General features: G+C 33.6%; 2 protein-coding genes across 4 annotated transcripts; one reads left to right on the forward strand and one right to left on the reverse strand.

Moving 5' to 3' along the window:
• The first annotated feature begins 4156 nt into the window (after nucleotides 1-4156).
• LOC17878342 lies at nucleotides 4157-10907 on the forward strand. 3 transcript variants are annotated; one of them, XM_006282954.2, is made up of 9 exons: nucleotides 4157-4369; nucleotides 4530-6914; nucleotides 7145-7271; nucleotides 7391-7473; nucleotides 8141-8379; nucleotides 8518-8604; nucleotides 9099-9198; nucleotides 9695-9908; nucleotides 9999-10907. In XM_006282954.2, exons 2-9 carry the CDS (start codon nucleotides 4545-4547, stop codon nucleotides 10535-10537), a joined length of 3759 nt encoding a protein of 1252 aa, XP_006283016.1. In that variant the 5' UTR covers nucleotides 4157-4369; nucleotides 4530-4544; the 3' UTR covers nucleotides 10538-10907. The 3 variants fall into 3 exon arrangements, with proteins under 3 accessions (XP_006283016.1, XP_023634796.1, XP_023634795.1); XM_023779028.1 differs by lacking the exons at nucleotides 9695-9908; nucleotides 9999-10907 and adding exons at nucleotides 9325-9400; nucleotides 9490-9524; XM_023779027.1 differs by lacking the exons at nucleotides 9695-9908; nucleotides 9999-10907 and adding an exon at nucleotides 9325-9678.
• A 66-nt stretch (nucleotides 10908-10973) lies between these two features.
• Nucleotides 10974-13473, reverse strand: LOC17878736. Its single transcript, XM_023779379.1, has 7 exons — nucleotides 13347-13473; nucleotides 13173-13259; nucleotides 12342-12539; nucleotides 12093-12254; nucleotides 11941-11994; nucleotides 11684-11815; nucleotides 10974-11495 (listed from the first exon to the last, which is right to left on the reverse strand). Exons 1-7 carry the CDS (start codon nucleotides 13437-13439, stop codon nucleotides 11097-11099), a joined length of 1125 nt encoding a protein of 374 aa, XP_023635147.1. The 5' UTR covers nucleotides 13440-13473; the 3' UTR covers nucleotides 10974-11096.
• Between the last annotated feature and the right edge of the window lie 1421 nt (nucleotides 13474-14894).

Consider the following 14894-nt stretch of genomic DNA (forward strand, 5'->3'; position numbering starts at 1 on the left):
CTATAATTAAAAACGAATTTGTATCTCATATAATAAATGTAGGTTTTTCTACATTTCAGATCTATCTTTAATTGGATGGAAAAAAACACTCGCAACTTGGACAATGGATCATAAGCTTCAACCAGAAAATAAGAAAGTACAGTCCCTGAATCAATCATTGTCCCATAACCACCATTGGCTACTAAGAAAACAGAGAGGTCAATTTGTAGTATCTGATCATTTATAGCAACACTCTTCAAATTCACATAATTTCCTGAAATGTATTTTGTAATATATCAAAACATAGGTTAGACATTCTATTTTTACTAGTATCATATTAAGAGTTAATTGAGAAGTACAATAGAAGTTTCAAGAACTTAGTGCAATCAAGAGGTGTGTAGACCGTATTTGCTATATGATTTTCAACTAAAACCATTACAACCCCTCACCATCTTTATTCCTTTGAGATAGAGCGATAATATTTTTGGTGCAAGACGCTGACTCAAAAGTTGTGAGCTATTGATAATCTCCCTTGCCTAACCCAATGATGCCATGTATTGTTGTCTTTGGCATCGATATATATTTAGCCAGTAAGTTGCTACACCTAAAGAATTAATAGAAAAACATGGAAAAGCTGTATTAAAAGTTAGAAACAAAGCAAACCAGTTTCTCATAAAGGAAAAATTAGGTTACCTAAAAACAAATGGCGCAGAGGAATTGTCGTGAAGTTGCTTGAAAACACGGTCTCGAAAGAAATGACATCTGAGATATAATATCTAGATGTCACACTTCCGTCGCCATACTCCATCTGATAGGAGCAGCTTTCCCGCGGTGAACATTGAAGCTTACCACTGAGGATGACGCTTTGATCAAAGGAACTTAGATTCTGATGAAAAGCCACAAATCAAACCAATTATTATGAAGATCTATATATTAAGGAAATGTATAAGCACTTGTTTTAGAATAGCCGACGCATGAAATGCAGCTGACCCATAAAACATCACAAAATATGTCAGCGACACTGCCACCACAAGGACCAATTTTGTTAGATATGATAGACATTGAAATCAAAGTTATTATCTTTTCTCATAAAGAAATGATATTTTTTTAATAATATTCTAGAGTACTAAGCATCAAAAGAACTGAAAATTTTGAGATTTTCTTAGGTTGTGTTTTACATTTGAAGAATTCGAAAAGAAATATATGATGATCTAGTTCGTGGAAAAAAATAAACTTTATATAAGAAAAATATAAGCAAAACATAAGCAACATATAAGCAATCATATATGAAAATGTAGCTGTATGTTCAAATTTGAAGAACCAAAAAATATAGTAGATGAATATTAGTTAGAAAACAAAATTATTTAGAAACAAGATTGAGAGATGAATCTAGAATCATAAAATTTTAAACTTAAAAAATCTATTAAGATAAAAAGATCATACGCTGAGAGAAGTTGGTTAACGTCTCTTCCAACTTAAAAATTGAAAGACTTGCGGACATGAGACCTTAATAACCGTCCATGTCGAGCATAATCAAAATCCAGAAGTTGGGGAAGATTGCATGAAGATTGAGTTCATGGCTCTGCATCATTGTAAACAGCTCAAGAGCCGGATCAAGCTCACTATAATGACAATGCCACTGGATTAGCGAATTCCATGTACTGATATTAGGCTTGGAATCACCAGACCTCTGCATATTCTGTAAAACTTGTAACGCTTCATCGAACTCTCCGTACTTACCAAAGTATCGATAATGCTATTGTATATCTCCACATCCACATGATCAGGGGCTTTATCCTGATCCTAGGATATTTGTGAATCTTATTACTTGGATGGGAGAGAAATAGAACTGGAATATGATAGATAAACATTTTGAAGCCATAAAATATAAGGAACATAATGATACACAAGCTATTTGTGCAGCTTTAGTTCAAATTATTGGACAGTTTGAGAGTTTTCAGAATGTTGAGGAACTTGTGGGTAAACTCAAGTCACAAGGTGTTGCTCCTTCAGCTATATGTTTTGCACTTTGGCAAATGCATAGGCTCAGCAGGTTGGTTTCCTATCTTCCAGTGTTTTTTGTTCTCGGTTTCTTTTGTTTGTGGCCTGAACTAGGTAGACGCTATACATGGATGTTTCAGCAACTGTCGATATTATCCAATTCTTCTCAGTTTCCAACTTTTGACTTTTTTAGTGTCCTTGTATAGCTGAACTTGGGGACTGATTTAAGGACCCCTCATGTCTTTCATAATAATATATGGGGTTATCGGTATTCCTTTTGGTCCTTCTATGATTTCAATCCTGTAGTTTCTTTGTCCTCACTTACATTACTTCACCTTTTGATATAATTAAATTAGTTCAGTCCTACATTTAAACTTTTTGGTATATAGAAGAGTAACATATGTTAACAACTGTAGATGATTCATATATTCACATAGCTAAGATTTGGCATGAGCTATCCGCATCAGATATATGTCATAGACGCTATACATCTTGGAAAAGGCCAACGAGATTGCAGCATCAAATGTAACCAGGTTAACCATAATTCCAAGTTAACATGTACAAAAGGCCATATTGCTTTGAAAACTACGTTAGAGAGAGGAGACTTGCAAGAAAAGGCCAAATCACAAATGGTTATGGTAAAAAAGCATATGGAGCAATAATGGAACATCGTTTAAAGCTGAAGATCTTACAACATCGGTCAGACTACACATGGTTGAAAATGAAAGAACAAAGAATCAGAATAGGCTCATAATAATAATAGCCCTTTTGACAAATTGCTTGGAGCCTTGTGCATCACTGTGGTTAGGATTACCAATTCAAGATAGAATCGAATAAAAACGACATTGCTTTATTAATCATCAAGAGAACTTGTTTCTAGACTATGGTCTAGCTGACAAAAATGTTGTTAGAGGAATCTTAATAATTAATTACAAGTTTTAAAATGTTAACAAAGACAGTTTAGTTCACTAACGAAATAAACTATTTTTTTTGGTTGATTGAAAACCTGCCAATTGCCCAATAGTAATGGAATAAACTATATATATAGATATATAAAAGACAATTATTTTTTTCCAGTTTGACTAATTAAATAGGCTCATAAAATAAATTATTTGAATATGATTTTCAAAATAAAATAAAAATATTTTAACATTTTTTCAAAATAAATTATTTAAGGTCGCTTAAAAACTACCTAAAATTAATAATTTATCAAAGTTGCATACCACAAAGCTACTCTTATCATTCACATGCAAACATTTTTATATACCATTCCATACATGTTGGAATAGTTACCGTTAGAGATTTTTTAATGGATACAAAACAAAAAACAGGTTAGGTATCAGACATAATAACCGAATTATCCATTCGTGTTATTTATTTTATTAAAACTTTATCTAAAAATATCTAAAACATCTAACATATATTTAAAATAATCTTAATTACCTAATCTAAAATTTACATAAAACCCACTTTACGAGAAAATGCGTAGATATTTTTATATATTCTCCGATTTATCCAATATTTTTGGATAATTCGTTACTCGAAAATACTAAATATAAACTATGTAAAATAGGGATTTTTTTTTCTTTTTTGCTTGCAGCTGAATTTTAGTTGAAATATATTCACATCAATCATGTCAATTCGCACAGATTCCACAACAAATTTAACTACAATACAACATAAAATTGCTTACCATTTAAATTAAAAAACCCAAAACTGGTTCAGATTTGGAAGAATACAAAAAAATATTTTTTTTTGTCGACTACAGAAAAATTAACTTGGGAATTAAGTTGTAATCTTTTGACTCAAAATAAAAAATAAAAAACATGTATTAAAATATATAAAAACCTAAATTAAAACACTATTTTAACCTTTAAAAAAAACAAAAACTCATAAAGATTCAAAACCAAACCAAACTGATGTTACTTAACCAAAACAGGTGGTTGGTCTTTGCCATTTCTCACATTTTAAAATAAACAAAAATTTCCCGGAATTAAAATGGAGGGAAAAAAACAACAACGTTATATAAAATGACGAATTTACCCCTAGACACCATCACTTAGAAAAAAATATTAAATTTTTCCTCGATTCGCGCATGAGCCCTCTCAGTAAATAAAAATTAAATAAAAAAATTAAAACCCCTTTGTCTCCCATTTTTTCACATCACAAACCAAAGAGAGCCTAAACCCTTGTGAAGTGAAAAAGATCGTTTATTGTGTTCTTCGTCGTCTCTTCGTCTTCTTCTCTACCGATCCAACAATGCTAATCTCCGGTGAACCTCCGTCGCGTTCTCGTTAATCTGCCGTCGTTTCTCTTCCTTTCCCCCCTCCGATTCCTTCATTTCCCCGTCTGATTTCGCCGGTGCTCGTTTCAATAATCAAAATCTCCGGTACGGTTATGTTATGAGTTCCGTTTTCCGATTAAAGTTCTGGGTTTCTTCTTCTTATCGTTTCTCGATCTGATTTGTTCATACAAGTGCATTTATTGATTTTTTTTTTTTTTTTTTAAATTTGATTTTGATTTTGGTTTATTGTGAATTTTGGATGTAGGGGTTCTCTATATGGATGAGATTTGAGAGCATTGTGTCTAAGCGTAATATGGAGCGAAAGAGTTTTAACTTAAACGAGTATCCTTCAAGTCCTAGTGCAGAGTTCAAAAATGGGATTGAGGAAGTTCATGGTTTACCAATTGTAAGTTTTAGTGATTCTGGTGGTAATAAGGTTGACCGTGAATGTGGTAGTTTAGTGGATGATGGTAATATGGAGAATGTAACTGAGATGAAGAGTAAGAAAAAAGTTAATGTTAAGCCGGTTGAGCGCGAAATTCTCATTACGAGGAGGGTTCTTCGGTCAGGCTCTGTCGCGAGGGATATAGTGAGTAGTGGAAAACTTAGTAGAGGTATGAGTAAGAAAAGAAAGGGTGTTGATATTGGAGATTTAAGTGAGGGTGATAAGATGGGGAAAGTTAGTGGGATGTGTTCTGTGGATGAAGTGAAAGAAGATGTAAAACAGGAGAAAGTGAAATCTTTTTTATCTGAGGTGATTCATGGAGATGATTTTCGAAGTCAGATTAAACTGGGATTTAAAGATGATAAGAATGGGAGTTTTGAGCCACATGAAAAAGAAGGGGAAGTGAAACGCAAAAGAGGAAGGCCTCGAAAGTTGAAGATCAGCAGCCAATCTGATGAGAACGGCTCAATTTCATATTGTAAACTTGGGATGTCTTTAGATAAGAAGGAAGAACTGGTAAGAGATGATAATGTTGAGAAACGTATTGGCAGAAGCTGCTTTAGTGAGGGGAAAACAGAAGTAAAACTTGAGCTCGAGGAGTATGGTGAAGCTAAAGAGATTCTTGGAACTGATTTTAGGAGCCAGGTTAAGGTTGAAATCAAGGATGATGGGTCATATGATAAATGTGGGAATATTGAACCACGTAATGAAGAGTTGCAAGTTAAACGAAAGAGGGGAAGGCCTAGAAAGTTGCAAATCAGCTGTCAATCTGATCAGAGTCGCCCTAACTCGAACTGTAAAGATGCAAAAACTCTAGATTTAAGCAGCCAGTTGAGTGTTGACAAAATTTGTTTGAGTCGTCTGCGTGGTAGACCCTCAAAGACCAAGGAGAAAGCTGTTGGTCTTCACATAGAAAAGGAGAATGTCAAATGTAGGCATGGGAGTCCCCTAATAATGCCTGAACAGAGTATGAGTGACTCTATTGATGAATCCAGGAGACCAAAAAGTACCTACACGGCTAAGACACCTGAGTCTGATGGAACGAAGATGGTACGCAAGCGTGGAAGACCTCCAACACCACAGAAAAAGAGGAAATCAGGGGTGACAGATGAATCACATTGTAAAGCAAAGAAGAGACTGAAAGTTCGCGAGAGTTGCTCAGAGTCATGGCACAACAGTCCCTTAAAAGATGGCGAAAGGATGGTTAAAGAACAACATAATGCGCAAGATGAAACTGGAAGGCAATCCAGATCAGAGTCTAAGAAAATGCTGAGTGACCGAATACTGCAGTTACTTCTAGCTGCTGGTTGGACTGTTGAGTACAGGCCTCGAATTGGAAGAGCCTATCAGGATGCTGTGTATCTTAATCCTGAGGGAAAGACTCACTGGTCAGTGACTAAGGCTTATCAAGTTTATAAAAGACATTTGGAAAGCAGCATGGATGATCAGATGAACTCTACCACTGGTTCTGGTTTTGGCTTGCTACCAGAAGAGGACCTTCACTTATTATGGAGAAAAACTCAGAAGAAAAGGTGCGATACAGGGAAGCCAAGGTCAAAATTGAAGGATAGAGATTCTAATGAAAACATGGTCTCAACAGAGGGAAAAATCCGGTTGCAGAAGAAACGAAAAGGGAGTCATGGATCGCACAACTTAGAAAGAACTTCTGTTTCAGTCAGAAAAATAAAGAGGGAAGAAAAACATATTAGAAAGCGATGTGTTCCGTCGGCTCGTAGTTCTTTGGAGGATGAGAATTCTAAGGAGGATGAGTACATTTTATTTGAAGGGAAACGGACCATGCTGAGTTGGATGATTGATTCAACCATTGTCACACTGAACGGAAAAGTTCAGTGCATGGACTGCAAGGAAACGCACATGCTTCTAGAAGGAATAATAACAAAAGAGGGTATTCGATGCAACTGCTGTGATGAAGTGTTCTCTGTTCTTGATTTCGAGGTTCATGCTGGAGGGAAGCGCAACCAGCCATTCAAAAGTCTGTATTTAGAGGGTGGGAATTCAATCTTGCAATGCCTTCTTGAGTCTATGAATAAACAAAGCGAATCACAACTTAAAGGGTTCCATTTTGTGGACTTTGATGGCGGGGATCCAAATGATGATACATGTGCTACTTGCGGGGATGGGGGAGATCTTATCTGCTGTGATGGGTGCCCATCAACATTCCATCAGAGCTGCTTGGGCATAAAAGTAAGTTGCTGCTTAATATGAAATTTTTATGATAAAGAGGGGTTTTCTGGGAAATGACTCTATTTTGGTCAAAAGCCATGGTATTGTATGGGTTCTTAAACTGAATATATGGGTAATGTTTGATAAGGAAGATATGACGATTGACCATTTTAAGTATTTATATAGCTTTATTTGATGAATAGGGTTATTGTTTATGTTTCTACTAGACGTAATATCTTTCCAAACTGCAGAAATTTCCGTCTGGTGCTTGGTATTGTTGCAACTGTTCATGCAAGTTTTGCGAGAAAGCTGAGGCAGCTAATCATGACATTTCAACTCTACCCCCCTTATCGAGTTGCCGCCTATGTGAGGAGAAATGTATGAACGACACCTTAAATCAATCTTATCTATAATTGCATTTATATGTACATGCTCCTTTTAAACTTCTTCAATTGGACTTCTACTCTCTAAGTATTTTTCCCTTCACACTCTTGCAGATCACCAAGCATGCATCAGCCAAGATGACAAGGTGCCTGGTGAGAGGAATACTGATTCATTTTGTGGCAAGTATTGTCAAGAGGTAACCTTCCTTTTCTTTTGTTTTATCATTTTATCATGGGGCTTTATTACTTGAAACACGAGGTAAAGTTTGCAAAAGAAAATTCGTGGAAGTTTGTAAATGTATTTGCATGTTATTTATACATGCATATTTTAATTGGGCTAGATAGTAATGTGGATAAGGACCTGGTTAAGTTTTTGGTCTATTTAAGTGGAATCTGAATTTAGTCTAAGAGGTCTCTCTGTGGCAATACAATTTCTTACGAGCAAAATTTATTTAAGAATACTTGATGATTCTTCATATGTGATCACCATTGTTCGACGAAGTCTTTCTGTTTACCATATAGAGATAGAAATTTGGATGATGATTCTTTGGGACTCGAGAAAAATTTGTAGCAAGGAGGGTAGAGTATTTCAGTAATAAATTTTTAGCATATACATTCTTAGATTTGGGGACTACGAAAACGTAAAAGACAGTACGGAAAATACCTTTATATGATTTGTAGATTAATTGGATTAATATTTTTTGTGGCTTAATGAAAGTAAAAAATGACACTTACAGCCGTTTCTGTAGATATGGGCATCAGGTTGAACAATAGGCACATTAAATAATGATACCTCTTGGACATTAATCTCTCAGCATGCTAAGTAATTCATTTGCTCTTCTCTTTCTTCATTTTTATCTCTAGTTATTCAAAGATCTTGACTTACTCATTGGAGTAAAACACCCACTGCCTGAGGGCTTCTCCTGGACATTCCTTCGCCGCTTTGAGCTCCCAAGTGAGGTTGCTGATTGTGACATATCTGAGAAGGTTGCATCTAATGCTAAACTGGCTGTTGCATTTTCTGTTATGGATGAGTGCTTTTCACCTTTGGTTGATCACAGGAGTGGAGTCAACCTGCTTCAAAACATTGTTTATAATTTTGGGTAAGGTCATTCCCAAAACCTGTCCTTACATGCTTCTGCTTCTGTTTTGTTCAATTTGTTTATTGGCAAGTATTTTATGGATGTAAACAGCCCATATGCTACTAAATTATATTTTTTTTTTTCCTATTTGTTTTGTAGGTCGAACTTCTATAGGCTAAATTATAGCAATTTTCTCACTGCTGTTTTGGAGAGGGGGGATGAAATCATTGCTGTGGCGTCTATCAGGTATGTCTGTGGTATTATGAAATTGATTACAAATGCTATTAAGTTTCTAAAAACTTGACATGTCTATATTATCCAATTAAGCATTACCTAGATGTGACATCATACTGTTTGAATCAGAGTAGTGGATTTACTTGCACAAAGCTCAATTGTAAAAACCTGTATGTAAGAGATAATTGTCCTAAAAGCTAGTAATGATTTATTGAGCAACAAATCTCTTGTTGTGTGCATATCACATATATTAAGCTTTTACCCCTTAATCAAAATATGATTTCTTCTAATAAACTTACAGACTTCTTAGATTGGATAAAACGTGCCACACGTTAGTAGTTTATGTCTTGACATGAGAAAAACAAATTCCTCAGATATATGCCTCTACATGGTCTGAATTGTTGTTGTATCATTGCTGGGTTCTCAGAAAATCTGAGAATTATAACTGTAGTCTTTTGTATAGTAACTTGGATTTTTGTCCCGTGATTTGATTTATCTTTACTCAGGATCCACGGAAATAAATTGGCAGAAATGCCGTTTATCGGAACCCGCTATATGTATAGGCGTCAAGGGATGTGCCATCGCCTAATGAATGGCATTGAATCTGTAAGCTCTCCTCCACATCTTTTCATATCCTAAGCTCTATTTTCTCTCTTTCAGCTATTAGTTTGGTTGTTATTTACATTAAAGTTCTGGTTTAATTCTCTAAAATGTCTCTTGCTATATCTGAAGAAGTCTGGCAAGTTTGTTGCTATACTGCTGGTTTTGGCTATAGACCATACTTGTTTCACAGGTTCTTTCAGCGCAGGTTCATTTAAAGAAAGAAATTGAGATTTTTTTTTGCCATTTCTATGTTCATTTTAATTATGATATGGTAAATGACTAAATGATTGCTAGATAGGATCACACTGAACTAAAACATAGATTTATGTAGGCATCTGATCTCACTCATAACAGGTGATGCAAACTAGTCAAGCTCTTTTTCAGTATGTCATATTTCAGTCTTCTATGTTGTTTGATATACACTTCATTTTGGGTAATCCAGTGGACGGTTTTGTTTACAATTTTCTGAAGATCCATATTACATGTGCTTTGTTATCAGGCGCTCGGCTCTCTCAAAGTAGACAAATTAGTCATTCCAGCGGTGCCAGAACTGATTGATACATGGACTTCAGGCTTTGGCTTCTCGCCTGTTAATGAATCAGCGAAGAAAGTAATTAAGAAACTGAACTTGTTGGTGTTCCCTGGCGTAGGCATGCTAGAGAAATCATTGGTCAATGAGAAGATTTCTGACTCAATTGCGTCCACTTCCAATGGTAAATTCAGTTTCCCTTGGCATCTGATTTCTTAATTTACCCATGTTATGTGTCTACGTGCATGTACTGACTGACTTAAATCTACTCCAGGTTTTCTGCCATTGGCACCTGAGATGAGCTTCCCTGTAGACGTTGAGGATACTAACCCTAAGGATTCTAAAGACAGCACACACAAGCAAAATTGTGCAACTGCTGATGTTATATCTCCTTCTTACCCATTTGATAGCTGCTTGAAGTCAACGAATTTAGAACAGGGAAATAATGATTTAGATTCCAGTCTGAAGCTAATTAACGGGTCTATGGAGAAGAAAGAAGAGATTGGGAAAAAAATGACAGATAAAAACGTCAATTCCCTTCCGGAAGAAGGTGATGATTTCCATGGGAATCAAACTGATACAAAAAGGCAGGAAAGTGATGATTTAGAAGATAAGACGCCATTAGCTGATGATGGCTGTGGAGGAAAAGCCGAGAGTACTAAGGAGTCAGATCAACAACCCGATTGTTACATAATAGATAATCCTCAGCCAATTAACAACAAAACCTTAAAGCTAAAGAGGGAAGTGGCTACCACATTGCGAATATCACCCCGACTGATTCAAAGATCGTGGAGAACATCATGGGTTAACTAGAAGTACACAGGTACTAATGCCGTATTGGACTTTCCAGACTAGTGTATCTGAGGTTCATTGCATAAACGAAGCTTTTGTTTTTTGTGCATATGACCAGTCTTAACGCATTTTGTCTATAGATGAGCAGCTCTTTGCCATTTCCGGGTGTAAACGGAAAGGTGCAGTTAAAAGGAAAAGTAGTTAGTATTCTAATTTCAGTACTTAGTGGTTTCATTAGTTACACATCGAGCTAAAGGTCAGTAACCTTGCTGTGCTCAATGCTTATTTAGACTTTTAATTTTAGGTACTAAACAATTTCTTTCAACTGCATTTTGTTGTTATGTAAAATATTTGAGCTGCTTAGTCATATTATCTAATGTTGAATTATCCACTGGCGTACGAGCTATGATGTTTCTTTTCTCTTCACATCAGTATGAGTTTATGACCAACTACTGAATATAGAACAAGTTATATAGTATTACTTAGAAGCTTTATAATATTTGTTCATTAGTATTTAATAATTTATTATAAGATTCCAAAAAAAAACAACAATTAGCAAGCTAAAACAAATTTTAATAATTTAATCACCACATTTAATACCTCCAGGGCCACCATAAGACACAGCAATACCAACATCCTCATCAACATATCCTACATAGTGAACATCATAGCAAACTTTGCTATCCACCAAAGGCACAGCCATAAATTCATTGAATCCGGCATGGGTATCGTCCATGTCTATTGTAGTAAGATGGTCTAAAGAACCAGACGCAAGACGATCATGTTTATTTGGAAGATGACCATTACCCATTGGTGGACTTGGACTCCTTGGATCGCCTGTAACAATTCCTCCGAATCCAACGAAATTTGCGCCATATCGAAACAGATTGAACAACTCCTTTGGCCAATATCCTAAATGTTTTTGGCTAAGTTGATCCGGATTTGTTTGTGAAAACCACCAGTCTTTGGTTTCCTTATCCTTTTACATGAATTAGCAGTGGCAAAAGTAATTAAAAAAGTAACTTTTCATTCATAGAAAATTCAAAATATTTATAGGAAAATTTTGTAGGATTTCACGATGTTTTCTTGTATATATATTGTTTGCTATAAGAAATTGTGTGACTAATTAAATAGATTTGTTCTTAGAAAAAAAAAAGAAAAGAGTACCTGATGTATAGTAAGCCAAAGAAGATGACTACGACCATCCGTAACGTTCAAAGGTTTATTCATTGGATCGTCATAGGCTACTTGAACAAATCCTGGACATTGTAGATTCATACAACCAGATCCAAGTATCCCCTAAAAATTGAAATTAACTATAAATTAAAAAAATTAATACGTTCAAAACATCCAAATTACATAAGATATATAGTTGATTAGGAGAGCTAATCTATATATAATGTTAATTTGGTGTGAATTTTTACCAGCCATGACCCATACCGCCATGGTCGTGTATCACCAAATAGTTTTTCATTGATCTGTAAATGATTATAATCCACATAGCTTTAGTTAAGAAACCAATCATATATACATAATAGATATAAGATAAGAATTGAAGATAAATATATATTAATACCATCCATCCAACTTGAATAGAATTGCCATCGTATTTGGATCGAGAGGCTACATAAGCTATAGCACTTGAACTTTGATTTTTACCAATGGAGACGTTATAAGTCCATAAACCAGCTTCCATGCCTAGGTGATTGCGTGGTCCATCTATTTTCATTCCTGCAATCTATAGAAATGTGTTAATTCGACTAATAAAGAAGCTTAATACTTTTTTAATAAAAATGTAAAATTAATGGTAATGATGTATACTTACATGGGTACCTGGATATTGAGCTGTGAGAGTAGTAAACTGATTGATTGGGTATTCTTGAGATTGCATGACATGTTCTTTCTTGGTTCTTAAAATAGGAACGGTTCCAATTGGACATTGTATGTTGTTGTTGTTGTTGTTTTTGTGTTGTGTGTCTACGAACTTGTTCTTTGGTTGAGAATCCCATCCAGTTGGTTTCATCTAATGCGAAAAGACGAAAACGTATGTAAGTATAGTAGTCAGTGTTCAAGAAACCGCTAGGTGGTAACCCAACATCTAGGCGGTTTAGTCGTTTACAACCTAAAACATTATATATACGATATTTTATCTAAAAATTATATAAAAGTATATGTTAGAGAAGTGAAAATAATAAATCATAAACAAATATGAGAAAAAAACATTTTTTTTTTAATTTCTATCAACAACATATGAACATATTTTTTTTTTAACACAAAAAAAAGAATTATATATTTGAAACTAAAACTTAAAATTTTAAATATATCTAATTATAATTATAAAAAAATAGAACTTATGAACTTTTAGACGGTCTAGACGGCCGTCTAGGCGTCAGCTGAGCACCTAACGCCTAAGCGACCGCCTAGAAAAAATAGAACATAGTAAATTTTAAATATATTTACTATGTTCACTTAGCATGTTACCTACTCTAAGAGAAAATCAAAACAATCACAGAGACTTCTCAAGTCTCAAACAATCAGAATAATCGCATAAGCATAGGGTAAGAAGAATTTTTGTATTGATTAAAGGTTTTGAAGATGTCAATATATTTAAATTAGAAAGAAAAATAGATAAGAGATAAACGCAATAACAAAATACCTGAATTTTATGATGTTTCAGCAATGGATGACGAAGAGATGGTTGTTTATAAATATCTACGCAGTCGTAAATAACATTTTTACTTAACTACAAGGGAAAAAAGCAACATAATTTAATTAACAACAGTAATTAAAGACGAAGATTTTTAATGTATGGTAATGTATTTCTCTATACCTTGATAGATTTCATATGTTTAGCAGATTCACTAGATAAAACTAAAAGTATAAACACAACAAAACTCACAAAGATATCCATTGAAATCATCATGTTTCTGATATGATTAATCTTGCAAAAATAATGATTGTAAATTTTTGAATGCTTTAGAATACAATAAATTAATGTTTTATTTGGGGTTAAATACAATTAATGTTTGAATCTATATATATTAATGCTAAGCCCTTTATCTTTCAACCTATTAGTAATAACATATATGGCAAATGGCAATAGTTCCTGTTTTTATTTAAAAAGAAGTGAAGAGAGAAAATATTTTTTTAGATGGAAGAAAAAACAGATTCAAAAAATCATAAGATATAAAGTAGCATTAATAAGTGGGGGATTTTTTAAAATAACCTTTCTCTTATACCTTTTGCAAAATACCATTTCTTGTTGTCCATTTTCAATTATACCCTTTTTAATATATAAAATGATTAAATTCTACACCTAAAACTTCGAATATTAAATTTTACCCCACAAAAATATATCCTAAATATAAAATAGAAAATCCAAACCTATAAAAAAATCTAAAAAAATAATTTAACATATTGTAATTGATTAAAGATGGCAAAAATGAAAATGACAAAAGAGTAATTTTGCAAAAAGGTATCAAAGAAAGGGCATTAGCCAAAATTTCTCTAGTATAATATCATATGAAATTTCAGTTATACTATTTATTAAAAAAAGTGCTACAATAACCTACATTTTATTTTTCCTGAAACATCTTTGATGACATGATCTGTTTAACATTTTTACTACCAATTAAATAATAAAACGAATTATATAAATTTTGGCTACGTATAAAAAAAAATAAAAGATATGTTTAGAGTAATAAACTTTTGATTATAATTTGGGCTGATCAAAAAATCAATTTGATTTTGAAAACCGAAAACATTAAAAAAGAAGAAGGTATCTATATAATAAAAGAAGAAATCAGTAAATAGACTTTTCTTTTATAATGTCTTTTTTTCGTTTGTTTTAGTTCATTTAATATTCTTTGTTTTTCAGTTAATTCCACCAAAATTCACTTTTTAATCTTAATTTTCAATAATTTAGCTTATCATACTTAAAAAAAAAAATCTGTTATATTTTGTTTTCACACGTGTTTAAATTTATTAGGTCTTGTTTAATTCATAGTAATTTTAGCATTTTTGGAAAAAAAATCAAAACAATCATTATTTGATTAGTTAATTCATACAATATAAATCTAGCATTCTTTTTTTTCTTGGTAAGAATAGATCTAGCATTTTTGATGGCGTTATGTTTTTGATATTCGATCCACTCTTACAAGTGATTATCGTGCACTTGCTGTTCTAAACGAGTTCTTATGTGATTTTAGCCTCTTTAGAGTTCGAAGTAAGAAAAGCTTGCTAATATCAAGTTTTGGCGGAGAAGTTATGCCGTGAAAATGTATGTAAGTTATAGACCTCTATAATAAGGAGAGTTAGAGGAAAAGAAACATAAACTAGCAAGATAAATATATACATACATAATATATGAATGTATTGG

This window comes from Capsella rubella, unplaced genomic scaffold (genome assembly GCF_000375325.1).
Source record: "Capsella rubella cultivar Monte Gargano unplaced genomic scaffold, Caprub1_0 scaffold_7, whole genome shotgun sequence".
NCBI lineage: Eukaryota > Viridiplantae > Streptophyta > Magnoliopsida > Brassicales > Brassicaceae > Capsella > Capsella rubella.

What these genes read in the sequence shown, in the direction of transcription:
- LOC17878342 (XM_006282954.2), top strand. Translation starts at nt 4,545, where the DNA reads ATGAGATTTGAGAGCATTGTGTCTAAGCGTAATATGGAGCGAAAGAGT. An exon ending in AACATTGTTTATAATTTTGG is followed by an intron (nt 8,380 to 8,517) that starts GTAAGGTCATTC and finishes TTTGTTTTGTAG; the next exon opens with GTCGAACTTCTATAGGCTAA. An exon ending in ATTGCTGTGGCGTCTATCAG is followed by an intron (nt 8,605 to 9,098) that starts GTATGTCTGTGG and finishes ATCTTTACTCAG; the next exon opens with GATCCACGGAAATAAATTGG.
- LOC17878736 (XM_023779379.1), bottom strand. Translation starts at nt 13,439, where the DNA reads ATGATGATTTCAATGGATATCTTTGTGAGTTTTGTTGTGTTTATACTT. An exon ending in GGCGGTATGGGTCATGGCTG is followed by an intron (nt 11,816 to 11,940) that starts GTAAAAATTCAC and finishes TTCAATTTTTAG; the next exon opens with GGGATACTTGGATCTGGTTG. An exon ending in TTTGGCTTACTATACATCAG is followed by an intron (nt 11,496 to 11,683) that starts GTACTCTTTTCT and finishes TTCATGTAAAAG; the next exon opens with GATAAGGAAACCAAAGACTG.